Here is a 27,055-nt window from a genome sequence, read left to right on the forward strand (position 1 = left end):
AGAAAGAAAGAAAGAGAAAGAAAGAAGTCATCAAATACCATTCAATTCTAGAGACCTTTTCCCCAAAAGCACTGTAATTGGTATAGTACTTTGTCTACTCTGTAGGAGAGCAAGCTGTCACAGTGATATGACAGACCTTTGAGTGAGATGTCACTATTTGTGGTTGTCACTTGTACAAACGCTTGTGCTCTGACCTTTGTTTCTTTCTAGATAGGCTGAATGTAAAGGTTTGCTGGGAATTTGCCTAAAAATATTATCGAAGTATTTCAGACCTACCAATAACTAAGCTTCCGTGATAGATAATTTTATTTTTCCGTGGTATCTCAACTATCTTGCCTTACAAGGACTGCTAAGCATCCAAACCTGTGAAATTTCAAGTCTGTTTTCTCTTAGTACTCATGCAATTCCACAGAAAGTAAATCCCTTTTAAAAACTTGATATTTAAGAGCCTGTAGGCTACTGTATGCAGCAGTTCCCTGTTACTGTGGCTTCTGAATTCTTTTAATGGTGTTTTCAAGTTTTTCTAGCTTTCAGTAACTAGAAAATTATTTTTTAAAGAACTCTTGACAAAGTTCTGTGAACCTTACTTCAACTAGGGTGTGAATGGTATCTTGCAAGAAAGAAATTTTAAAATTTTTGGAGTTGAGCTTATTTAATATAAAAAGAAAATCCAACTAGAGAGAGAGATAATCAACTTATTTCAAAAATAAGACAGACACTGTAAGAGAATGGATAGCCTTGAGCACCGCTCAACATAGCAACCCCTCCACCTTTCTCATTTCAGGTGATGGAGTATGAGAATCGGATCCGAGCCTACTCCACACCAGACAAAATCTTCCGATATTTTGCCACCTTGAAAGTAATCAACGAACCTGGTGAAACCGAAGTGTTCATGACACCGCAGGACTTTGTGCGCTCCATAACACCCAATGAGAAGCAGCCAGAGCGTAAGTTGCTGGTGTGGGAAGCAGGTTTGGGATAACTGTTATGACTTCAACTACTCCCTTCCCGGGACCTAGTAATGTTCTCAGGTCCAGGCAGTCATTAAAACCACCATTTGACTGTTGAATGCTTGGAGTTGGGTTCAACGTCTACAATCCAGTGTAGATGTCTCATTTAGGGGAACTAGCCGAGATAAACAGCATGTGGAAATGTCTTAGCTTTACTGCTGTGAAGAGACACTATGACCAAGGATACTCCTATAAGGACATGTAATTGGGGCTGGCTTATAGGTTCAGAGGTTTAGTCTATTATCAAAGTGGGAACATGACAGTGTCCAGGCAGGTATGGTGCAGGAGGAGCTGAGGGTTATACATCTTTATCTGAAGGCCACTAGAAGGAGACTAACTTTGGCACTGGGTGGAGCTTCAAATCCCATGTCCACGGTGACACACTTCCTTCAATAAGGCCACACCTACTCAAAAAAGGCCATGCCTCCACATAGTACCACTCCCTGGACCACCACAGGAAGCACACAGCATCCCAGTAAAGGATTGAGGGTGCCTTTAGGAAATACTGTGAGGATGATGTCCGAGGAGGGTGCTCCAAGCCTCAGACGCTCTCTTGGAACAGCCACTAATGAGAGGACAAGACTCCATGTTTCTGTGATCCACAGTCTCCTCAGCGAACAAGCCGGGGAGTGCTTACTATGCAGTGACTCTGCTAGGTTTTGGTGACAGCACTGTGGTGGTTTGGGCTACCAGAGTCTTCCAGCTCAGCAGCAGCCAGCCGTAGGACAGCAGCCCTGACAGTGTGACCGATTGCCTGGGAGGGAAGGGAGGAGGTGGCCAGCGCGGACCTGGCTCTCAAGTGTTTGCTTTGTGCATTCCTACTTACTCAGCAGTTTCCCCTTCTTCTGGCTGCAGCATTTAAGTAGAACAGAAACTGCAGGAGGACATGACCAAGCATGCAGTTTCTGTACAGATGCTTGGGGGAAGTCACTGAAGGACTGATGGCTGCAGTCTTTATAGCAGCTGAACCCCAGGGAAGAGAGGATCTGATTTCTCTTTTCCTCAGTATCATAAAAAATACCCAACTTTAACAAGCGGTTACCTGGCCGTACTAACCAAAAAGAAAGTATAATTCATTAACAGGAGCAAAAGACCCTGACAGTAATCACCCCTGGGTATGCCCGGGTAGGACACCTGCGGCGGACAGCACGTGGGTCATTGGGGTTCACAAAAGAGCAGTTCAGACATAACCTAGATAACTGAAGCTCTGGTAGCTTGTTGCTAGTAGACCTGTCCTTGTAAAGAAAATCAAAGGATATACTTTATATTGGTGTGAAAAGCCACGGGGCAGCAACTCAAAGCCCCACAAAGAAGTAAAAAGCACTGAAAACCAAGCCAACATATAAACCAGTAATGGCTGAACACCCTGAATCTACGATCTGTACTCCCTTATGCTCCAGAATCTGCAATGTTTGGACGTCAGGATGACACTGAGTGGATAACCCCCTGTTTGATGCCTTGTAAATGGCAGTCAGAACCCCAGTACACAGAAAATAGAATAACATCATCAGTGGGCTGAGTGTATAGGATGCTAGGAAACACAAATGTATTTGACACAAAGTTGCACCTTTCTCTCCACTCTGCTGAGAGCCAGTTCTGCTACACAAAGTGGCTTCAAGGATGAGCTAAGAAGTTGAGCCCAGGACTATGCAGAGCGGAGAGCTGAGCCCACGCCCTCACCTGGACTGCGTGAGGGCTCCGCGTCCCACTGTCTCACCTCCATTCTCCCACACGGATCCCGTGCCTCTTAGCAAGCCTGCATCATTTGCCTGTGGAAGAGTGCAGGTCTTATTCTGCAGAGCTTCTCTCCTCAGTCTTTCAGTGGTATCTCTATGGTGTTTGTATTTCATCTATGTGGAGAATACACAGACAGTTCTAGAAAAGGACACTACCAAATAACTGTGAGTGTTGAAATCAGACGGATGCACTGTACCTCAAATGATCCTTTATTTCCCTTTATATTCATAGTCCTGTATATTCATAGTCGCTTTTTGCTTCCAATGAGTTTTATAATAAGATATACCAAGCTTGTCATTAATGGCATTGAACTTTAGATGTAGATCCTTTCACAGTTTCTTTCTTTCTTTCTTTCTTTCTTTCTTTCTTTCTTTCTTTCTTTCTTTCTTTCTTTCTTTCTTTCTTTCTTTCTTTCTTTCTTTCTTTCTTGGTGCGTTGAGGGAGTTGGTCCTCACTTCCCACCGTGCAGGGCGTGGGGATCAGACTCCTGTGGGCAGGCTCAGTGACCAGCACCTTTAGCCACCGAGCTCTCCAAACCAAGACTTGGCTCCTTTGGAGCCTGCTATGGCAGCTTGTTTGATGACACAGGAGGGAAGACATCCAGGCATGATGGTATGCACAAGAAAGACGCTCGCGGATATTTTCCTGTATTTTTATGCTAGCAAAACATTTTTATGCCTGTAAGGCAATTACCATTCAAATAAAACTCTCATCTCTATCAGTGCTGTTAAAGACTATAATTTGCTTCCAGTGTGACAATGAAAATGAACCATCACTTTTAAGACAGGCCACGGAGGATTGTTTCTTCACTTCAGGGATATTGTCTTTATTCCTTTGAAAACAATTATATTTGCCGGTTGCCTTCACACGCTCCGGCATTTAACTCTGTAGCCGTTCGCTGTTTGCTTATTTGTTTTTATGATGGTGGGAATTGAACACAAGGCTCTCTGCACGCAGCACATGCACTCTACCACTGAGCCCTGCCCCCCCTTCATTACCTAAAGATGTCCTACATAAACTGAATCATCGCTGGGAGCGCAGTACACCGAGCACCCTTCTCGTTTTCATGGGAAGCTGGAGTAACGAGCAAGAAAGCAGAAGGAAGAGAGAATTCTGTACAGTGAAACGAGATCTAACTGGAAACTGGCTTCACTTTCATTTGCTCATTAACAAGATGTCGATTCAGCAAAATAAAACTGATGCTCCTGTGCGAGGTGAAGGATAAAGGCAGACGATTTCTGTTTCAAGCCAGCTGGTGGTGGAACATGCCTTTGATCCCAGCACTTGGGAGGCAGACAATCTCTATGAGTTCGAGGCCAGCTTGAGCTACAAAGCAAGTTTCAGGACAGCCAGGGTTATGCAGAAAAACTATGTCTCAAATCTACCTGCTCCACCCCCCTACACACACGAGGGGGGAGGGGGAGCTTCAGAGCAGCCACAGGTACATAGTGAAACTCTGGCTCAAAAATAAACAACAAAGACTGACCTCACCCCACTTACCAGTAAGGAAACAGGCCCGGAGAAGGGAGTTGCCAGGGTCATGTGGCTCAGGTGTGTCAGAGCCGCCGCCTGGGTCACCCAGCTCTAGCCTAAGGAGAAAGATCTTTGTCACCCACAGGGTAGAAACTGGCTTCACTTTCATTTGCTCATTAGCAAGAATTCATTAGCAGGGATGTTGATTCAGCAAAATTAAGCCTGCTGCTCCTGTGTGAGGTGAAGCATAAAGGCAGCCGATTTCTGTTCTTGAAATGAGTTGATGAGTTTCAGTGAAAAGGTGACTAAGAATCCTTGTGCACTAAATATCAAAAATGTATATAGAGAGGAGCCATAGGGAAGTGTGAAGCACATTAAAAGGAAAACCGAATAGTGTGCTCCCCGGACACACCTCGTACCCCGCTATGAAGCCGATACATCACCACCATCCCTGGATATAAGGATGGTGATTCCATTATGATGAAAACCATCTTCACCAGCCGTGGTAGCTCACGCCTTCAACCCCAGCACTCAGGAGGCAGAAGCCTGTGGATCTCTGAGTTCCTGACAGCCAGGGCTACACAGAGAAACCCTGTCTCCCAAAAACCAAAACCAAAAGTTACAGCCATTGTGTGATGCAAGTAACCAGAAGTGTGGGATGCAGATCACAGTTCCATGAAACAAAGGAGTTTGGGGCAGAACACAGCATACCCTGTGATAAGGGTGCTCTCTGCGTCCTTTCTACATCGTCAGCCTGGGTGACTTCCTCTACACTGGAGAATAAAAGTGTGAATGGAGAAGTGGTTCTCACTGCATACCTCGGGTGTTCTGGCCTCCATGTCCCCTTAGGATCAGGATCAAGCTTCACAGTTTAAGGATAATCTTGCCCATAAAGAACGCTGTCAGGGCTGGAGAGACGGCTCAGTGGGTAAGAGCACTGACTGCTCTTCCAGAGGTCCTGAGTTCAATCCCCGGCAACCATCTGTAATGAGATCTGATGCCCTCTTCTGGTGTGTCTGAAGATAGCTACAGTGTTCTCAAATTCACAAAATTAAAAAAAAAAAAAAAACACTTCAGTCAGTGAGACATAATTGAGTCTGTAGTACTGTTATCCTCCGCACACCTCCTGTGTCCTGCTTCTATTGATTTGTTGTTGGTTTACAGTTTCCCTAAGTCTGCTTTTACTTTTGACCCCCTGCAGTACTGTTTCCTATAGAGCAGACCAATGCAGCCAACTCCCTGTTCTTTATGGCCCACAGGGTTTCTATGTGTAGCCCTGGCTGTCCTGGAATTCACTTTGTAGACCAGGCTGGCCTCGAACTCAGAAATCTGCCTGCCCCTGCCTCCTGAGTGCTGCGATTAAAGGCGTGTGCCACCACGCCCGACGATTTGACCATTTTTAAGGGGGAGGAGCAACACGAGAATATTTAGAACATGTAAAAATTAGATGCAATTCAGATTTCATTGTTCATAAGAAGTTGTATGGGCACAGCACACTCATTCCTGAGTGGCAGTTTCAGAGCTGGAAGAGCAGAGTGACGAAGTTGTGACAGATCTTAAACATACAGTCTATAAACTTGAAGTGTTCATTATGTGCTTTCAAAAGGGGGATGTGCTAGCCTTTGGTGTCGGGCATCATGTGGGAGTTAAGCGTGGGCTGACATCAAGTGCAGGGGTTTAGAAATGGAAGCACTTTCAAAACAGTTTTTTTTTTTTTTTAAAAGACATTTAGAGCTATGACTGTTGCATAGGGGATAGCCAATTTTTTTTTTTTTTAATTTGCCATAGGATAGGGTCTCTGTAGCCCAGATTGAACTTGGAACAAACTTTGTTTTTGCTTTAAAGAACAAATAGTAAATAGTTAAGGCTTAGCTGACTCAACATCAATGTAATAAATACCCCTCTTCTCCCCGGGGAATCTAAGGAAATGAACGGCACAGTGAGTTGGCTGGATGCGGCCTGAAGGTTGTCACTCACCAAACTGCCCCTTCTGTGAACTCGTTGGGACATAATAACTCGGGTGACAGAATAACCAGTGTGTCTGCGGTCCTGTGCTTAGCGTTCGCCCGCGGTGGCTCTTTCTTACTTCTGCTGTGGTTAGCTTAACCTGCTGACATGAAGGACCTCGAAGCCTTTGGGGAACGTGGTTTAAGGAGAAAAGCGATCTAAGTTGCAGTCCGTTTGGAAGGTCTGTTTGGGTGAGAGACAGCTGATGAGTCGTAATTACTCAAAAGTACGGAGTTTAAAGGATGGCACTAGGGGACATGCCACACTGGATGGGGAAGCCCATAAGGCTTCCAGCCCACATAAAGGACCAGTGGCAACTGGGGAAAGCTGGAACAGGCAGGTGGTCATCCCCCAGAAGAGCACACCAATTGTCCAGTGCCAAAAGGTCAGCCCCAAAAACATACATACAAGTAACAAGTGAACTAAATGGATTAAATTAGGAGTGTGTGTGTGTGTGTGTGTGTGTGTATGTGTATGTATCTGTGTGCATGATAATGAGAACAGAGGCCATGAATTTGAAGGAAAATGGGGAGGGGCATATGAGAGGATTTGGAGGGAGGGAGCGGAGGGAGAAATGTGGCAATTAAATTATAATCTCAAAAAATTTTAAATTTTTTTTAAAGTATTGAGTTTAGGTATCTGGTAGCCATTGTAGCCTAGATTTATTCAGCATTATCATTTTTCCCTTTGTGTTTATCTATGAGTGTGTGTGTGCACATTTGAGCAGATCGTGTGTACATGTAGAGACCAAACGTCAGCTTGCTTAGCTCCATCTACTCTACGTAGCTTAATGAGATAGGGGCTTGCACTAACCTGGAGCTTGAAGAGCTCGGCTGACTGCCCCCACCTCCCCAGCTCTGGATTACAACCCGTGCCACCACACCTACCTTTAGCATTATAAATCTCATGAATTTTACATACCAGTTCAAAGTATCAGACCTCCACCCAAGGTTAATATGCATGAGATGTTGCTGAAATCTAAAACTCTGATTATAAAAAGATTAGCGCTCCATAAAAGCCAAGAAGTACATGATCAAAGGACATAAAAGCTCATAGAAGATAAAGTAGATTACTGTTCACACACTCACTGAAGGACAGATGAGCTGTCACACTTAAGATCATGGTAAAACCCTTCCTTAGCATTCCAGATGTTTTATAAAAACTTAGGATATTGAAATTTTATATTCTACACCGACAGCATCCTGTGTGAACATAGAAAATTGGCTTTGTCTCATTATAAAAGACTTCGATGTTTGTCACAGTTTACACATTCTGAATTTACTAAGTGGCTCCTTGTGATAATCCACTTTACCAGCCCAGCCTTTCAACCATGTGCCATGTGTAAACTGCTGAGCTTGTGTGTAAGCATGCTGCCCCATTGCTCTCAAGATTGCCTGTCCCTGCAGAAGTGGTATGGTCAGAGCCAGGCGTGGTGGCGCACACCTTTAATCCCAGCACTCAGGAGGCAGAGGCAGGCGGATTTCTGAGCTCGAGGCCAGCGTGGTCTACAGAGTGAGTTCCAGGACAGCCAGGGCTACACAGAGAAACCCTGTCTCGAAAAACAAACAACAACAACAACAAAAAGTGGTCACCAACCGGGTGAACTGTGTTCGTGTGAACTGGCTGGTGATTTGTATACTAGGATGCTTTGGTCTCCTAGTTAGTCATCTAAGCAGGTGACAGGAGAGACTGACTGAGGGAAGCAGGAGACTTGGGAAGAGGCACAGACCTGCACGTGGGCCTGCAGCTTGTGGGCCTCCTCAGAGCTGGTCCTTAGCTTGGGCTTAGAGCTGCAATTCTCCTCCCCCTCATACATATTTTCCTGGCTGCTCCATGGATTACTTAAGTGTTTTTACTGGATTTTATTTTACGTGATCTTTTTGTTTCTTGACTATATTTCTTGTAATGTATTTAGTAATTGGCATAGGGATTATACATATTTCTCACAGTGTTGTGTGAGAATTTAGTTTTACCACTTCAGGTGGAATACATACCTTACCACGGTAAGCCCTTCCTGGCCTTATGCTGTGGTATGTAACCACTTAAATTATCTAGTATTTATTCCAGTAAAGACACCAGAGGTGTAAACTGAGGTAAAACCCTGCTAGCTCAGTAAGGTGACTTTATTTTCTTAACTAGGTACCGAGTATCTCTTTATAAGCCTGATTCTACAGCTAAGCAGCTAGCTCTTTAGACTTGTCTATCTGTATCACGCTATCTAGCTGGTCTACCTTCCTCTTGAGCTCCTCCAAGCCCAAGAGTGCTCCTTTGCTCTCTTTCCCAGAATTCTGTTTTACCTGTGTCCTGCCAGCTGCTTCTCTGTGGTTCCTGCAAACCCCAAAAGAAAATCCTTCTCTCTTTCCCAGAGCTCCTTCTATAAAGGCTCTTCCAAGGAGAGAGGCAGTGAGAGAGAAATCAAAGGCTTATAAAGAGTCTCTAGCTCCTCCCCATACCCTTAGCAAGCTGTCACCATCATGGGAGGAGGGGCTCTGAGCCAAGTCAGGAGGGGCAGAGAAGCATGTCACCTTTAGGTGGGGTAGCTCGAGGCCACCCAGGTAACTTTGCCTCTGGTCATAGGGCGAAGCCACAAGACCTCTCTCAAGCAACTTGCCTTAAAATAGGCAGGAGTAGCATTCTTATCGAAGGAGGCTTTTAGAGGCTCACCCAAACTGCATCTCTTCAGGATGCACCTTACTGCATCTGGCAAACGCAGTATCTATTTAAGATTTTATATTTTGCTAACAGTTAGGTTGTCTGTGTATAATAGCTAAAATATCCTGTAACCATGATATGGCCTATCTCTCTCCATATTGGAAACTCCATTCAAACTGTTTTTGTAAAGAATTTAATACAGTACTGTCTCTCTCATATAGAGATACTGATTGATAGATGGACCATTTCTGCCACTCTCTGGTATTCCAGTTCCTGGCTCCTCTCCACTGTCACTTCCTATCCGCAGAATTAGCAAGACTGCTAGAGCAGGCCTCCTGCACAGGAAGTCGCTGTGTCCTTCATCTTAGAATCCTTTATTTTGTCCTTATTCTTTAAGGGCATTTTCACTGAAGAAGGAACACAAGGTTAGACGTCTTTACTGTCAGCACTTGAACTGGCTGCCTCAAAGTTTTTTCTTTGTCAGTTTTTAGTAGCTAGGTGGTTTTGCCTTTTAAAAAAATTTTAGTTTATCCGTGTGTGTGTGTGTGTGTGTGTGTGTGTGTGTGTGTGTGTGTGTGTGAGAGAGAGAGAGAGAGAGAGAGAGAGAGAGAGAGAGAGAGNTGTGTGTGTGTGTGTGTGTGTGTGTGTGTGTGTGTGTGTGTGTGAGAGAGAGAGAGAGAGAGAGAGAGAGAGAGAGAGAGAGAGAGAGAGTTTCTCAGTAGCTCTTTCTTGCTCTCTATTGGTTTATAGGTTGGTCAGTTGGTTGGTTGGTTTTTGAACTGAGGTGTTCGGTGATCTGGGCTGGTCTTGAAGCAGATGGGGTGGCCGGGGAGGCCCGTGAGCTCTGGGTGTAGAGCAGTGCCCAGTACAGTTGTGTACCTCTGTGCCTGAGGTCAGTTCTTTTATTGTAGAACTTTGTTCTGTCTTTCTTAATAATGCCATTTTGAATACAGTGATGGTTCAAATTAGAATTGGTTTCAGATTTTCCTTTCTGATTATCTGTTTGCTCTTGTTTGTTGGTTTGTTTCCCAGAGGGAGATGTAGGCAGCCCTCCCCCTAAGGTCCCAGTGACAAGCCGAGGCCCAATTCTGCCAGAACCACTGGCAGTTGTTGGCTTCCTCGGAGCGTAAGTGGGGAGTTACTTACAGTGGTGAGGGGGCTCCTCCCATCCCAAGAGGCTGTCCAGTAGGGTAGCTTTTTTCCAGTAGGGATGAGGGCTTTCCCACAGCTGCATAGATGGATGGGGATCACTATCCCCGACCACTTTCCAGACCCCCCTGGCCGATAGGATCCTGTGTCTCCAGGATGCCATGTGTGATTAAGCCAAAGTTGCATGTAACAGGGGTTTGGAAAAGCTAGTAAGATCTCCAGGTCCTCCCTACTACTCTGTGAGGGGACACCTCCAGTCAGCAAGTCCAGCTGGGACAGTCCCATTGCTAGGAGTGCAGCAGAGTTCCCAAGACTGTAGTTGCTTGGCTCAGAGGACAGTCACTCACAACGGTAACCCAATTATTAGGAGCAGAGATGCAGAAGGCAGCTCCTGGTGCTGGCACTGTTCATGAGCTATGCTGAAGACATGAGCCCAGCGTGGAGACTGGCATGTGCGCCTTTCACACTGGCACCGTGCTGTTCTGATACAGACGCAAAGACTTGGTGTCTGTCTGCCAGCATTTGTACTTTGAGTCTGAAAATGGAGCAAAGTAATCTTCCCTGTGTAACTGTGGATGAATAATGTAGCTAAGCCATCTAGTGCATCAAACTGAGTAATTTAAAACAAGACCGAGAGCTGTTTGTATTTCGGGGAGTTACGATTAGGGACTAATCATCATCATCTCTCTTTTTCAGACTTGGGCCTGGATCAGTATATAATAAAGCGCTTTGACGGAAAGGTGAGCAGACTGGCACACACATGCCCTAAGTTTTACTGAAAAGGCTTTCACGTTCCTCTATAATCACGTGACAGATCTGTGAATACCATTTAGTTGCCGAAGAAAGTTCATTTGGGTTGGGAGGCCTGCATCTTCAGGAGATCCTGCACAGGAAATCAAGCCAGGGTTTTTGCTGTTTTTGTTTTGTTTGTTTGGTTTTTTTTTTTTTTAATGTTTTTCCATGTAAGATAACTCATAGTTTGTCATATATTGAGGCTGAATTCAGTGTTTACTGACTTTGGAATATTAACACAAAAATTGCCATAAAGATGACAGAGCACCCCTGTACTGTGCTCACATTTCATGTGGACGCCTACCTGATTGAACCTTCTGACGGTACATAGCAATAATCCTAAGTGTGAAACTGTAATGACCTCTGTAGTGCTTTTGTAGCAGTTATGAAGAATTCGCACGTTTGTCTTGTACTTTCAATTCTTTATCTTACCTGATAGAGAAATCACATTATGCTACATCAATCTTAGTTATTGAAAAGGAACCTTTCAATTTTACTATCTCATAAAGCTGCCAGCTCAACATGACTTTCCCTCTCAGGATAAGTTCTTCAGAAGGAAGAAGAGAAGTTTATACAGGGTCAGCATGGAAGGAAAGGGCCAGGTTTGAAAATATTTTTTTAATTAAAATATAATTATATGTCATTTCCCCCTTCCTTCCCTCCCTCCGACCCCTCCCACATCCCAGGCCTCTCTGTTGCTGTTCCGTGGACATATAGATGCACACATATGTAACTGCAGTCTGCTGGCTCTGTATAGACTTGCTTGTATGTAGATGATGTCAGGATGGGATGACCAGTTAAGGGGCCCCTCCCTGCGGGGTGACCGAATCTTCTCTTTCAGCAGGCCTTAACTGCCTGCAGCTCTCTGCTTAGGGGTAGAATCCCAGGAGATTTCTTCTTTCCCGAAAGCTCGCCTATCCTTTATCATCTCTTGCATTTCAGAGCTATCTGCTCAGAGGTCTTGAGTAAAGAACGCTGACACCTATAGCTGACACTGCTTGAAGAGTGTGTTTTATAGAAGAATGATAATATTCAGACTAAGATCAAAAGTTCCAAAGCTTCAAGTCTTCGATGACTTCAGATTTTCTCTGATGATAAATTTGGAAAAAACAAAAACAAACAAACAAAAAACCCTTTTATAGCATTGGATAGCTAACAGATCCTTTTATAAACAGCTTGTCTCAGCGGGTAAGGGTGTGTGCAACAATTCTCTCGACCTGAGTTCTCTTCCCAGAATGCACCTGGTGGAAAGAGGACTGACCCCACAAGCACATCAGCCTACACAGAACATATATGAAGCACACATGTTAAAAAAAAAAAAACAAATGTAAAAAATTCTTTTAAAAATTAAATAACTAATAATTTGTTAGTACTATTAGAAGTAATAATAATATAGCATATGGAAATAGTGGGGTTTTTAGTACACCTCTCCTAATATGCATGTTTTCACCCAAGATTTGTTGCTATAATCATTTCATGTACTATATATTATTTTTTATTAAAAACTATAATTTCCATTTGATGTTTTTAGCATCTAGTAATTGCCCTATAAAACAAAATATTTATTTCCAAACAGAGCTTTATTTTACAGTAGTGTCAAATGTCTAGTCTTAGTTGCCATCTTTAGTTGCTATGACGTATTCTGTGTGGCTTTGGGTCCCATTGTGTCTTACCCCTCCTCCTTGGCAGCCCTGCACTTTCTATTCCTGTGACATGGAGTAAGCACAGCACAGGCTTGCGATCAGTGCCGTCACGTTCCCTTCAGACATCGAAGCAGGGAACTTCATGCTGCAGATGTGATTACTTCCTGAGCAGGGATGCAGGGATGCAGGGATGCTGTTGCCAAGCTTTGATGTCACCCTGGCTGGCCATCTCTCCCAAAGATGACTAAGTTCTTATCCTGTTTCCAAACACAGCAGCAGCAGCAGCAGCAGCAGCAGCAGCAGCAGCAGCAGCAACAGATTCCCACTGAAACAGACCATTCCTCATCGTCCCCAGTCTCGTTCCTCTCCCCTCCCTATCTTTCCAACCTTCCCTTTCTCCCTCATCTCCTTCTTTCCTATCTGTCAGTCTGTCTTTCATGTTTATGATAGAGATTGAACCCAGCCTCTTGCATGTAAAGTGTATGTGCTCTACCACTAAACTGCAACCTCAACTCCCAAAGCTCTTTAAAGGTTATTGACATGCCACTGGATTCTCTTCCGCCCCGAAGGCTTCCACTGTACTCGGCTGACTTTCCTTGGCTGTACAGAGGCACTGAAGTATTATGAAGTCCCACCTGTCAATTGATGGCCCTAATATTTTCACCCTCCCACCTATGAGAAACTTAAAATCAGTCAAGTCCACATTCTATTGAATTAATATATGTATTCAGGTCTTACTGATGCTAAATACAGATAAAAATAGGCAGAATTTTAATATTTTTGCTTCTGATTTATATTTTTGTTCAGCCACCAATGCCATCTATAATAATAAGATATATCCCTTATATTTTCCATCTTTTTACATTTTTGAAAAAGGAAGGCAGGAGAAACTAAATTCTAAAACAATGAATGAGCTTGTGAAAAAGGCTTCTTGAAGCCTGAAGCTCGCACAGATATTTCAACTAAATATTACTGGGTGTGAGTGGAAAATGAGGACAAGACCCTCCCAGGTGTGGTTGAAGAGAAAGTTTATTGTAGATATGGAGGAGGGTACAGCCAGAGGCACCTGAGAGAGTCCGGACTGAACAGGGCCAGCAGACTGAACTGGGCCAGGAGAAGAGGGAAGAGGTAAGGGGTGTGAGAGAGAAAGGAGAGAGGGAACCAAGAGAGAAAGAACACCTGGGAACGTGGGGAAGGAAGCGGGAAGCCAAGACCCCCAAGAGAAGAACCAACCCAGAAAGCAAGCCAGGAGACAAAGAAGACATGTAGCCAGAATGGCTGAGCTTTATAGGAAAAGGGACTGGGGAAGCAAAACTCAAGGTTGGAGAGGTTTAAGGTAAGGGAAGGGGTATTCCAGCCAGGATGACTCTGCGAGGACAGGTACTTGTGAGTAGGGACTTGGGACAGAGTAGGCTTTGATTTGTTAAACAGGCAGGGTTCCAGGCAGCCTAGTCTAAATAATGAGTTCCAGGCCAGCAAAGTCTACTTAGTGAGACCTTGTCTCAGGGAAAAGGGAGGGAGGGAGGGAGGGAGGGAGCGCAAGGCTAGGCAGAGTCTGCACTGTTTGCTTGTCTGTCAGGCACTTTCCGTGCTGATGGGTAATTGCTCACTTCATCTGTAGCATCACTTCCCTGGACAGTGCATTTTACATTTTACAAGTTAAGAGAATAGGCAAGCTAGGTCACTAGACAGGTCCCACAGTAGGGGGGGCCCATGGAGCTGTCCTGAGTGCTGTATTCTACTTTCATATACCTCTTTTAGAATTTGACCTATTCGTAAATAGTGTTAATCCCAAAGACGTGAGAAAGACTGCCTACTCAAATCATCATGGCCAAATTAATTAAAGCAAGCACTTAATTAAAGTAAGCTTTTTAAATGCATGTACATGAGCTGCCTCCCCCTTAAACGGGGTGCAACAGGTCAGCCTTGGACATAAGGAAGACAAGGTATTTATAGCTGAGGGATAAGAGGTTTCAAATGGGGGATTTGGCCACAAAATAGGTGGAGTTACAGAGGTAGGGTTGCAACATGGTCAAAAAGTAGTCATAACAAGGTGTTCATGACAACAGGTGGCCATGATAACCTTTGAAATCAAAGGCATAGTTGTCATTTCCTGGAACAGGCAGGACAAAGCCCTTTGTAGTTAAGATTACAGGTGGGGCGTAGCCTCATCCTTGAGAAACAGGGAAGGAAGGAACCCAGTTTGTCATAACTAAAAGATGGCCTTTAAGCCTAAAATGGAGGCAGGCTGGTTCATCAATAGGACTTTTTTTCTCATCACATGTTCTTGCCTTATTACTGTTTGAATAAAAGTAACAACAGTGTGTGCGCGCACACACACGTGAACACTTACACACACACACACACACACCATCCCCATGTTTCTTTCACGTTCAGTTTGATGAAGTTAGTGTGCTCTGCCCAGTTGGTAGTGGCAGTGGTTTTTGGTTTGGGGTTTCAGAATGGTGGGTTTTGGGGCAATTGCCCAATCTGGACTTAAATTTGAGCTGTTCTGCCTCTGCCTTCCAGATAAAGCACAGTTAGAAACTGATAATAAATGAAAAAAATTTCATTTCAGGAAAGAAAATATGAAACATGCGAATTTAATAACTGGATTTAGAGACTAGAATCAAGCTGCCCTGTGTCCCACTGTCATAGTGTGGTCAGCTGCTGTTTTGGAAAGTACTGTCTGACGTTTTGTTGCCCCTGTCACTCTTAAAGTGATCTATCCATGTGCTGTGTAAACTGGATCCCTTCTGATGGTCATCAGGCCATTTGAGTAAGATGTTGTTTCTGTCATGGACAAAGCCAGACATTCTTCTTACCAGTAATGGTTTGCTGTGGGGGGGGTAAGGCATCCTTTGAGCAGGACTGGTTATGATAACCTTTTCTTTGGAGCCAAAAGCTCAGAGGGTAATGGAATTATTACCATGAACCCAGGTGCTGTGCCAGCGTTTCTAAAATCCTCTGGGTTGCTGTGCTAGAATGTGTGCTTCAGCCTGGGCGTGGCTCTGGGTTCAGTCCCTGACAACTTGCTAAAATTTCTTTTTTTCCTCAGATTTTTCCATCTTCTTTTGTTTGTACTCAAAGGTTTTTCAATCACTTTCGTGGTCTTTTTCTTACAAATTAACTTACGTTATTTTTTTCCCCACACAGTATCACTAAATAATAATAGTGAAATCTAGCTTTGGCGTGTGACCTCTTTCTTTTCCAAGGCATTTATTCCCGTGGTGTGCGCTCCCGCATCTGATAGCCATGTGTAAGTGACCAGTAGATGTTATAAAGCATGCTGAACCGGGGTGAGAGACACAGCTCTGTGTCATAGTGTACCATGGTGCGCAGCAGAGCACGAGTGTGGACTTCAGACTGTCGTGCCCTCGTTCAGACGGTGGGTGGCTCTTTGCACAGCCGAGGGGCAGCAGCACCCTTAGCTGAGTGGCTCTCGCCTTGCCAGAGAAGTGGGGCACTGAGGACAGCTCGTAGCTGTTTTGCATGGTTATGAGCCTGTGCTCACTTTATGGAAGGACCTCCCGCTAACGTGTACGCCATCTTCCGTGGGTTTTAGCGGCCCCATACCCTGTGGGTAATTGTTTTCTCCTCACTTCAGTCACCTCGAAAAGTCTCCCTGTGCTGTCCTTGACTGGTTATTTTGTATAGAGACTCCATTTGCCCAGTGGAGACCCAAGCTCCGTGTTCACGGGAGCTCATTCCACCCCACCCCTCTTCTTTAGAGTCCTCTGGGCCTCAGCAGCCCCCACTGCAGATGTATAAATCGCTAGTGATGCTTGCTTTTCATTCAAGAACTTTCTTAATGATAACTGAACTTAATTTGAAAAGGACGGTAAGTTTAGACCAAATTTTATTTCACAGCCAATGAAGCCACTTGATATTTGGAGTGGAACCCGGCTAAATTAACTGACCTGAACTACTCCCTCAGATGTCAGCCATTACACAGGACACCCCCCCACACACACACACTTTAGTGGAACATAATAGAAGGTTCAGGTTCCCCCCTGAACTGCTCCGCTGAACAGCTATCAGTTCTCCGAACTCATCTGGCTTTGGTTGGTTGTGTGCTGGAGCGAATGGCACAGCAGGCAGTTTGCCAGAAAGTTGAAGCTACGTCCCACTAAAATTACGAGGCATCCCAATAGGAAACTTCCATTCCAGAAATGCTTTGACCACCCTGGGGACGACGTGGAATCTTTACAACTTTTTTTAAAAAAAAAAAAAAAACACTGACTCATGTATTCTCTGTGATTTGGTGCCGGGAGGTTGTGTTGTAGATCTTTGTTTTCTTGTGCCTAATGGGTGATGTCTAGAACATCTGCGTGTGTTTCTTCTTGTATTTCCAGGTTTATGGTGATCATTTTCACAGCTTGTTATTGTTCCTTCATATGTTGCGTTTTGTGATATATGTGTTTGATTTGGGGGGGCTTGTTCATATAATCACTGTCAATTTGTTTTTTTCTTTCTCTCTTCTTCTGATCAGGAATTCTGGCAGGTACTGACTCGGCAGCATGTGCTTTCAGTTAATCACTGCTCTGGAATCCATGTTAATGCTTCAGAGGCGGAGGGTCGGTGCATGCCCCTGGCCTCCCTACTCCCTGCACAGTGGTTTCCATCCCTGACTTACATTTCTTGCTTTATCTCTAATATGACAATTCGAACACTGCACGGTCCTTGAGAATGTAGAGCCCGCTCTAACTCAGAGGGAAGTTTTATCAGTAGCTGTTAACACAGGAGGATAAGAAACTTTTGTAGGCATTGCACCACATCAAATTTTAATTAATTGGTCATTTAAATGTTGGTATTGTTTGAGTTGTTTTGTTCCTAAACTATTATAGGAACAAAAGACAGTTTGAATGAATAGATTCATTTTTCTTTTGAAATTTCCTAATAAGTGCAAATAAGCCATTGCTTGGTTGATCTTTGCTCAATAAAATAGCTTAAGAGGAAGCTGGTGGCCCATTTAGACTTCATTACTTTGCCCCTTTGAGCCAGGGAATGACTGTCACTTGGGAAAATAAGCAAACACATGGGAAGAATATGCAGGTAGAGCTGACCAGGAGATGCCCAAGGACAGGCAGAACACATGCTTTTTAAATTGATTTTTGCGGGGACTCTCAACTACAGATTATACATTTTTAAATTTTATTTAAAATTACTCTTGCATTTTTGATGGTTAGCTATAATAAAAATCTAAATTCAACTTAAATAGCAGCCTCATTGAATTTGAAGTAATTGGTGATATAATTAATGAAGACCACAGGGGTAATCTTTCTTTTCATAGTGTATTGCCCCCTGTGCTCCTGTTTTAAAATGGGGTAGATTTTAGCAGTTCCACATAACTGTGGCACTAACTGTATTCTGAAAGAAACAAATACTTTAATAATTGCATCAAAATTGCACTGCTTCAAATTTCAGTGCTTCAAATTCTGGAATTTTGTGTCAGAACAGCTAAGGTACAAACAAGTGCTAGCCAGTAGAGAACATAGCTGTGCTTGATCTCCTTGACAGAGCACTTGGCCTACCAAGAGCAAGTCCTGGGCTGGGCCTTGCCGTAGCACTCCAAACCTTTAAAAAACGAAAAGAGAGTTGAGGGCCAGTCCCACGAGAAAGCCCTTCCCATGGCTCTCAGTGCAGTTGGACAAATGGGAGGCAGCGCAAAAGCCCTTTCTCCTCATTAATAACCATGTGCTTTCGATTTGGAAAGACTTGCCTTCCAGGAGATCCATACAGCAAGGAGTGAGGAGAAGAGAGAAGAATTAGCAAGTGTTAGAAGTCTCTGGAGCCTGCAGCCCTCAGTGCTCAGCACCAGTCACTTATGCTTTCCGTACATGAAATACTAGTTTTGTTTGACTAGAGGTTGGGAATCAACAATTACGCCCACCACTTGCAGATTAGCACTGTGGCCTCTGTGTAAGGAGGAACACATGAATTTTGAAGCGGTCTGTTTTTTTCTATCCATGTTTTCCTGAACCTTCTCTGGGTTTCTACAATCAGTATCTGAATGCAGTATGTAGAAACTGTTTTGCTGAAATTAAAAATTTGAGGTGTTAACTACTTTTAAATCAATTTTTACTGCATCCTTCAAAATATCTTGTGAATTTGTACTAAGCATAGGCTTTTCTTTTAAAATATGCTGAGGGAATTGTTCATATTAGTTTCTAGAAACAGTGCTTGTCTTACTGACACCAGTGAGTGTCTTTAAAGCCGCCCATGTGAGCAGCCGACCCCTCGTTAGAGAAGGTGGACCCTTGCTTCTCTTTCTGCAGGATCTGCTCTTTGCATGCTCTTCCTCCTGCCTGTAGAAAGCCCAGCACCATGGCCTGCTAGCGTAGAAAGCCCAGCACCATGGCCTGCTAGCGTAGTCCACTGTTCTTCAGGTCAGCTCACTGATGACATCAGGCACTCAGTGCATTGCCATGAGGAGTATCTGAGGTCTCTTTCCAGTCTCTCCAGTTCCACCACTCCTAAAGTCTGTGGATTTAACAAGTTTTGGCTATTCAGGTTAAAAACAGAAATGATAATGCAGTCATTAACTCCCCCAATAGGATGCCATTCACTTGCTTGCCTCAAATGCTCAGACTCCTACTACTGCGCCTTTAGAGACATTTTTATTTTATGTTATGTTTGACCTTGAGATCAACCAAACCCATCTAATGTTCCATTACTTATTTGAAGCATAATCATAATTGGCTATCACCTCTCTGACAACGCCCCATTCCTGGCTTTTCATCATGGAACAATATTGGCAGCTCACTCTGACGTCAGAGGACTGTTCTAGACTGACTTCCTTTTTCATGTTACTTGAATATGAGCATGTTTAAGGCCTCACTTTCATGATTCTAGAAGAGCTACTCAAAACAAGCATCCTCCATTCTGTAGATGCAGGTCCTCAACTTGTTCTGAGTGTCTGCGATGCTCGGTGGCACTACAGACTCAGACACTGGTTCTTTGAGAATAGGAAGCTTTAAGAGTATGGAAGAACCTTTTCTTTTTGAAGCGATGCACATTTTGAAAATGAATGGAGTAGACACTTGGCTAAGTAAAGGCACACTTAGTCATTGGCTCAGCTTTTCCTCCAGTTAGCCCAGGCAAGCAAGCCAAGCTCCAAAGCTCCACCACAGTGAGCTAAGTTTCCCTGCCAGAAATTACAAACTCCGGAACCCCGTGTGCCCCTGTGCTAGTCATAGCATATGAAGTTGAGAGGTCCGTGATAGGGCTGTGGAGTCAGAGCACAACGGGGTCCATTCCCCTGGGCAGTTATTTAAAGTCTCTAAACCTGAGTCATCTCGGACAAGATCCAAGTGCGGAGACTACAGGTGTGGCCCACCTCACCCATTATGCACTGCCAGGCTTGAACCCAGCATCTTCCAGCCGAGCTACATCTCCAGCCCCACAATTCTTTCATGAATAGCTCTTAATGTTTGATCTCAAATTTAAAACGAAAATTTTTTCTCACAGGGCTTCCTGAGAGGCAATAGCTGTGTCAGTCAAGGGGGTGAGCAGTGATTCTTGCAAGGAACTTTTTGTTTTTCCTTACATGTGTCCCTTGCTCTATTTTTTTCCAAATGGGAGGGAATGAAACTACTATGTTGACTTATTCTTTCCAAACGTGTGCTTGAGGTTGTTTTACACGGAGCAATAAGGCCACTTATGATAACTATGTGACTACAACCAAGATGGCCGCCAAGCTCAGGACTGTTGGGGGCCGGGGCCTGTTTTCTAGGGAGTTTGTGTTCAGCACTAATGTATTGGCGTGACCAAAGTTCAGAATTAAATTCTTAGATTTAGGTAGCAGGCTATCAATAACGATCACAGTGTCATTTGTCCCACAATGGAGTCTGATGTGAACATCAGACATGCGGTGCCAGAACATTCATCCAGTTATCTCCCTCTTAGAGTTTCCTCCTTCAGCAGAAACTGAGGATTCAAATAAGTCATTTCGATAAAGTTCTGCCTTTTTTTCGTGAAATTCACTCCATTCCAGAGGATTTATTTGAATCCTTATTACTGCTTTTAACCATCTCATCCGCCGCTGCTATAGTTTAAGCATCTTCATGATAGCGTTTTCTCTGAGGCCAACTAATGAAGTAAGGAGAACATCTCATTCTGATATTTGGGTTGTTCTCAGAGCCCATGTGGTTAGAATGGGGACTGAAAAGAGAGCTGCTTTCTGCAGTTGGCATGCACGTCACCTTCAGCACTCCCCTGCCTCAGCCTGTTGCACACTAATTTATGTTGCCTCCGATGAAGTTAAATCTTTGAGAAGCTTGGGCGAGAATCTGAGTCAGAAGGGGGGAAATTATAAACTACACTGGATTGGAAACATTTCAACTTAATTTTCATTTGGCATGCACCAAAGTCTACCTTTCTACACAATTGGGTGTGGACCAAATCAAGAGTGACATATTTTAGCTGTGCAACAGGTTCTGTTTGATTGAGAATAATGTAATTGTTTAAAATTAACATTTTCCCAAGGCTTTGGAAGCAGTCTGTGCACCAAGGAGATAATGAAGTGTGAGATTCACGGCTTGAGAGAACCGCTGAGCTTTCTCTAACATACCCCTCTCCCCCTGTAACTCTAGGTTTGGAAACGAGATGCCAAAATCAAATTTTCTGGAAGCAGTATATTACTGTCATTAAATTTTAAAGTACAACTTCAAATATTACTAGAGGAATTTGAAATCCCTTTTAGCAATGTAGAGAAATATTGATTCTCTTTTTTCATTTTTACAGTACTGGTGATTCCACCCAGGGCTTTGCACATGCAAGGCAGATGCTCAGCCACTGAGCTACAAACCTGCCCTTTTTTTATTTTCTCCAAGACAGGGGCTCACTAGATAGCTCTGGCAGTCCTGGGACTCACTCTGTATCCCACACTGGCTTAGAACTCAGAGATCTGCCTGCCCCTGTTTCCCAAGTGCTAAGATTAAAGGCATAAGCCATTACACCCAGCACCTTTTTAAATTTTGAGATAGAGTCTTGCTAAGTTGTCCTCATGGGTAACTTATAATCTGTCTCAGCCTCCGAGTAGCTGAGATTACAGACCTGCGCCATCACCCCTAACACTGATAATAAAATAATCCTTAAGTGTCAGTATTATTAAAAAAAAAAAAAACCTTGAGGTTCATGGATGATAACATTTTAATTTACGTAGCAGTGCTCTGAGCTTTCTTTTTATTTAGTTTCTGAATTCCACAAAGATTTCTAGTTTATAGGTTGATACCCAAGCATTTCCTTTGTGAAGTCTGCTCAGCTCTGGGAGCTCCTATTGTTTTAAACTTCAGAACTTGAAAGCTGGATGTTAAGTAGTAAGAATGATGAGGTTAATTGCCTCCATCTCATTGAGTCTGGGAAGGAAAAATCAACTGCTCTGTTTTGATCAACCCTGTAACTTAGCTGATTGGGATTCCCCACACCCTGAATGCTAACACATTGGTGTCCTGACTGGAAACCCAGCCCTGGGGCTTCTCATGGTTCACTCAACTCTAACTTAAATTTATGAGACTAGTCAGAAGCCAAAGGGTGGGCGCTTGAGCACAAAGCCATCCAACCCAGTTAAACTCAGGATTTTAAATTCACTGTGAAGTACAGCAGTCACATATGTGAAGAATAATGTGCTATATAGTAATTTTACATAACAAGTTTTTCACTTTTTACTGGACCTAAAAAGCCAGGTCTGTAGTGGAGGCCTGTAATCTCTGGTACTCAGGGGACTGAGGCAGAAGGATCACAGTTGGAGGCCTGTCTATACCATAAAGTAAGATCAAGGTCAGCCTGGCAATTTAGTGAGATTCTGAATCAAAATAAAAAATGAAGTTTGGGGATTTCATTCAATAATGTCTTGTCTCGCCTCACACATACAAAGCTCTGGGTCCAAGCCCCAGTAAACACACACAGACATGTAAATCATGGGCCTCCAGCTCTGTGGTAGAAATCTTGCCTTGTAAGCCCTAGTTTTTGATTCCTTGGAGGGGAGATGGGAGGATTCTGAGTATGGTACCACAGTACATCAAAGCAGCCCCCTGGAGGTGGGGTTTCTTAAAGTCTACCATGTCAGCGTCTTTCTTACTGGTCTCAGGTCTGTAGCTCTGCTCTTCATTTGGAAATAAGGCTAGGTTCTGAGTTATCTTTTGTCCATGCATGTCCGTGAGCTTGTTGCTTTGAGGCACTCTACAAGATTCCGTCATCCAGTCGGGGACATTTGTCACAAAGTTGGATGGAAATGATGCCCTGAGCTGACCTGCATCCTGCCTCACACTGAATTTCAGAAATCGAAGTGACTGATTGGAGAATTTGAGAGGTCACACCTGAGCTGTGAGTGTGGCCCTGATGCTTCAGGAGCTGCTGAGAGTTGGCACTTGTTTTAAAACTATACTCAGGAAATTCTCACCATGCACTGAAATGGCTGGAGCCCCCCTCCCTTGGGAACCTAAAGGTGAAAGATGTTTCTCCCAGACACTCGCTGAGTTAACACTGAAAGGCACCTAACCTTACAGCCTATCGTCTTAGAAGACAGTTGAAGCATCGTCGAAATAGTTCTTTGCACTCTTAAATACAGCTTCAATTTCCTTCTTACACTTTGTCTGTTATCTTTGCTATTTATCCTGATTTCCTACTTACATTGCATTAATGCCTATTCTTTGGATTTTCTTAGAAAAATTAAATTTCAAGGAGAAAATGATAAAGGAACATTGTGTTTTCCTTTAAAATGTGCTTCCCTTTAGCTCTTTGAGCAAACTGATGATGTTTGCTTAGAGCAACAAAAAAAAAGACTTATATTTTAGTCCAACATTAAACATTACCTGAAAGATTAAGCAAGGGACATCTTGCTGGCGTTTTCTGTTTGGAGAATTGGACATTAATGAGACCATTGGCGTCATAGACATTAATCTGAACCCTCTCTGTTCTGTCTGCCTTTCCACTTTTATTTTCCATCTTTACCAGACTTGGGCTTTTACATTTTCATTTTCAAACTCATATCTATTTTCATAGCTGCCCTATATGTCATGGGCAATTGATTTGAGGATATCATCTATATAAGAATTAGATCTTTTTTTTTAAAGAAACCATCTAAGAAGAGCCAAAGGCACAAAACAGTCTAATAATTGACTTTCAGATAACACTCATCCCCTCTTTAAAAAAAAAAAAAAAAAAGACATCGTCTCACTGTGCACACCAGGCTGGCCTCACACTTGCAGACATCCACCTGCACCACCACTCCCAGCCCTTTGATGGTCTTCTTACTTTAATTTGAGACACCAAATTTGCTAGCTTTATGATAATGTTGATGTCGATGATTAAAATGTCCTAGCTTTTGTACAGCTTTTCTGTAGAGCTTTGGGATTTACAGACCTGTAGCACTGATAAATGCACGGTCCTACTGTGTGCTGGCACACTAATGAATGTGCCATCCTACTCGTACCCCAGCCGCTCTTTAACAAACAAATGCTCAGAAAATACACAGCCGGCGTCTGTTCCCCGCCTCTTCCCGCCCAACTCCGGAAGCCCGGATGAACTGTGGACTTTGACTGCCAAGTGAAGAGATTCTGACCCCAAGGTGCATCCCAGGGCAGGTGCTGCCTCCAGACCTTTAAGCATCGCTGGTTCCTGTCACCTTGGAAGAACTGCTGTGAGGGACATACATTCTGTGCTTACTCGCTCTCCGGTACTGCCTAGGCAGTACACCCTTGCTCCCTCTACTTCTCCATTCTTTGAAGTTTTCTCCCCTCCCTGGACACACCCTCTGGTCCTGAGCCCTTGCTTCTTGCATTTCTTTTCTTTCCCGTGTCTTTTACTACTTCTTCCTTAAGCAGCTTGGCCATCCATCCTCTGGGCTCTCCTTTTTCCTCCCACAATAGCAGGTGTTTCACATACAGCTACTCTGACAAAAACCCTTCCCTCCCCTAAGGAGCAGAAGGCCTTAAACCCAAACTCGCACTGTTCACAAGTGTACTGAAGAGACCCTATGGAGACTTATTGTTGCCCACAGTGGGTCTACTACATTTCCGCCTTGTCTACAGACTGTATACTGTCTGAGGATGAGGAGGATGAGCCCGACTTGTGCCTACAGGCACCTCTCAAGCTGCCCTTCTAACCACCAAACATCATGGCACTAGCATAAACATAGGCTTACAGAAAATAGCATAGGTTAAGGATCCAGAAATAAACCTGTACTCAGGATGGATTGACTTTCAGCAGTGGGTAAGAGCTTTCAGTAAAGTCAGGGTCATCTCTTCCACAAACAGAATGGGGTTCACTGGATAGCTGGACACACAAGAATAAAGTTGAGGGCTTACAAGATGGCTCAGTGGGTAAGGGTGCTTGCTGCCAAGCACGTGACCTGAGTTCAATCCCCCAGGATCTACAGAGTGGAAGGAGAGAAGGTCTTACTCCCAAATGTACACCTCACACACACACACACACACACACACACACACACTAATAAATGAATATAAGAAATGAAGCTAGGCTGCCCATCTTAACTTTATATATAAAAACTCTAAATGAATCAATAAATTTTAAAAAGGAATTGATGCTTTCAGACTAGAAAATAGAGGTAACTTTGTTACCTTGGTTCGGTGATATAGTACTAACTACAACATGAGGTAAAAGAAAACAAGAAGTGAACTGGACTTTACCAGCAAATCCTTAGATAACTCAAGGAACATTATCAGGATAGTGGAAACCAATACGAAGGGGGAGTGAAGGTCACAGCCTCCAGGATGTGTCAAGGTCAAGGACTCTTACAAGTCATCCAAGCAAAGCCAACTGGAAGATGACACAGGCCTTGAACAGATGTTCAGATGACAACAGCTATGAAGAAGACACTGCACAAGGCAGATGCCCATCAAAGCCACAGTGAAGCCAGGCATGGGGTCTGCCTGAAGTCCCAGCCTTCGAGAGGCAGAACCAGGAGCCATTCCAAAGCAGCCAGGGATACGTCGGGAAGCCCTGTCTGAAAAAAAAAAAAAAAAAAAAAAAGGAAGCCCTACATAGAGGTACCAACTCACATCCATGAAGATAGCTGCAAGGATGTGTAGAAATCGGAGCTTCTTATGATGCTAGGGGGTGGGAGGGTGAATATGTGCTGAAACCACTGAAGGAAATGGTTTGGCTGTCCCTCAAAACATAAATCTATAATTACCATGTAACAAGGCAGTTCTACTAATGGGCCTACATTGAGAGAAGCCAAACTACTCTGGCAGCTGTTAGTAAATGATTACATACGGCAGCAAGAGGTAGCAGTCATCTGAGTGCCCCCCTGCCTGTTGAGGGGTAAACCAGTCCTGGTGTATACACACAGTGCAGTGTCTTTGGTAACACAAAGTAAGTACTGATTTGCACCATATCATGGATGAGCCTACGGAACATTTAATGGTAGAAGCCAGACACAAAATATTCATTTATTGTTTGGCTAAAATGATGACTTCTATGGAAATGCCATCATAATATATAATAAACCTTCAAAGGAAAATAAAGAAAAACGCCCAGCAAATGGGTGCATTTTTATTCTGATACATCTGGACTGGGGAAGAAGGCACATGCGTGTAAAGGGAATTGTTGGGATAGCTGGCTAAGTGAAAATGGACAGGATGCAGGTCGACAAGATGACCAGAATTTGATCCTTGGAGCTCACATGGTAGAAGGAAAGAGCTGACCACCTCAAGTGACCGCCATACTCTTACAGTGGCAGACACACAAAATCATGTTCTAAGTACCTTTCTTAACAGGTGGCATTAGATAATACTATGTGCTCTAATATTAAATTCCCTGCTTTTATTGAGTTTACAGTGCCTAAGAGAATGTCTTTGTTCACAGGAAATATATTCTAATATATTTTAAATCATGTAAAGTAGCAGCACATCTCCAGCTAACTCGGCGTGACGCAAATTCTGTCTCTCTATAAAATACAAAGCTGCTGGAGACACGTGTTACTAAACATACATAAAAGGGATATCATGGCTCCTTATATGAGGTTTTCAGTTTTTCTGTCAGTTTGAAATTGAATGAAAATCTAAAGTTACTGGCCAAGTTTGGTTTCTGACTTTTCTTCTTCCCCAACAGCAGGAAGTGATGCTGCCTCTGACCGGCAGCCTCAGTTCACTTGTAAACGCTCGCCTGCTCCTTGACATTTGGCTCGAAATATCTTACTCATTATAGTGCACAGTGCAGTATCTCCATGAAATTATATGAATTCTTTGGCTTCTGTATACACTTACTGCTTAGACAGGCCATCATTTGTCTTTGGAAATGTATTTTCATTTCGAGTAAGTCTTTCTGTTCTCTCTGTTTTGCAACATATCAGATAATGTAAGACAGACAGACAGACATGAGGAGTTTGCATATTAAGTTCCCAGAGAGCTCCTCCTAAAATTTATGTTTGACCTTGGGCAGAGAACTGAGCATTGCCGTAGAAAGACCCCGCCATGCTGAGGGCACCCTGAGCTAAGTGCGCATCCTAGTTGTTGGGTCAGAGAGATAATCACTAAATACTGTCCTGGGGATAGATACTAGACCAGCCACGAAAGCCTGAGGGTCTCTTGCTTTCTGTCTTCTGTTGGGTTTCTGCGCTGCTGGGGA

The 27,055-nt window shown here is 43.7% G+C and overlaps 1 protein-coding gene across 3 annotated transcripts in view; it reads left to right on the forward strand.

Annotated features, from left to right (window-relative positions):
* Micu1 (mitochondrial calcium uptake 1) overlaps positions 1-27,055 on the forward strand; it is a 154,835-nt gene that overhangs the window by 38,993 nt on the left and 88,787 nt on the right. For 2 of the 3 annotated variants that reach the window (XM_021204602.1, XM_029542289.1), the window contains exons 4-5: positions 785-947; positions 10,725-10,768. In XM_021204602.1, the coding sequence (XP_021060261.1) occupies positions 785-947; positions 10,725-10,768 (207 nt within the window). Of the gene's footprint in view, positions 1-784; positions 948-10,724; positions 10,769-16,955; positions 16,968-27,055 lie in introns of all 3 variants that reach the window. The other variant, XM_021204600.2, reaches the window with a different exon arrangement.

This window comes from Mus pahari, chromosome 9, assembly GCF_900095145.1.
Source record: "Mus pahari chromosome 9, PAHARI_EIJ_v1.1, whole genome shotgun sequence".
Taxonomy (NCBI): Eukaryota; Metazoa; Chordata; class Mammalia; order Rodentia; family Muridae; genus Mus; species Mus pahari.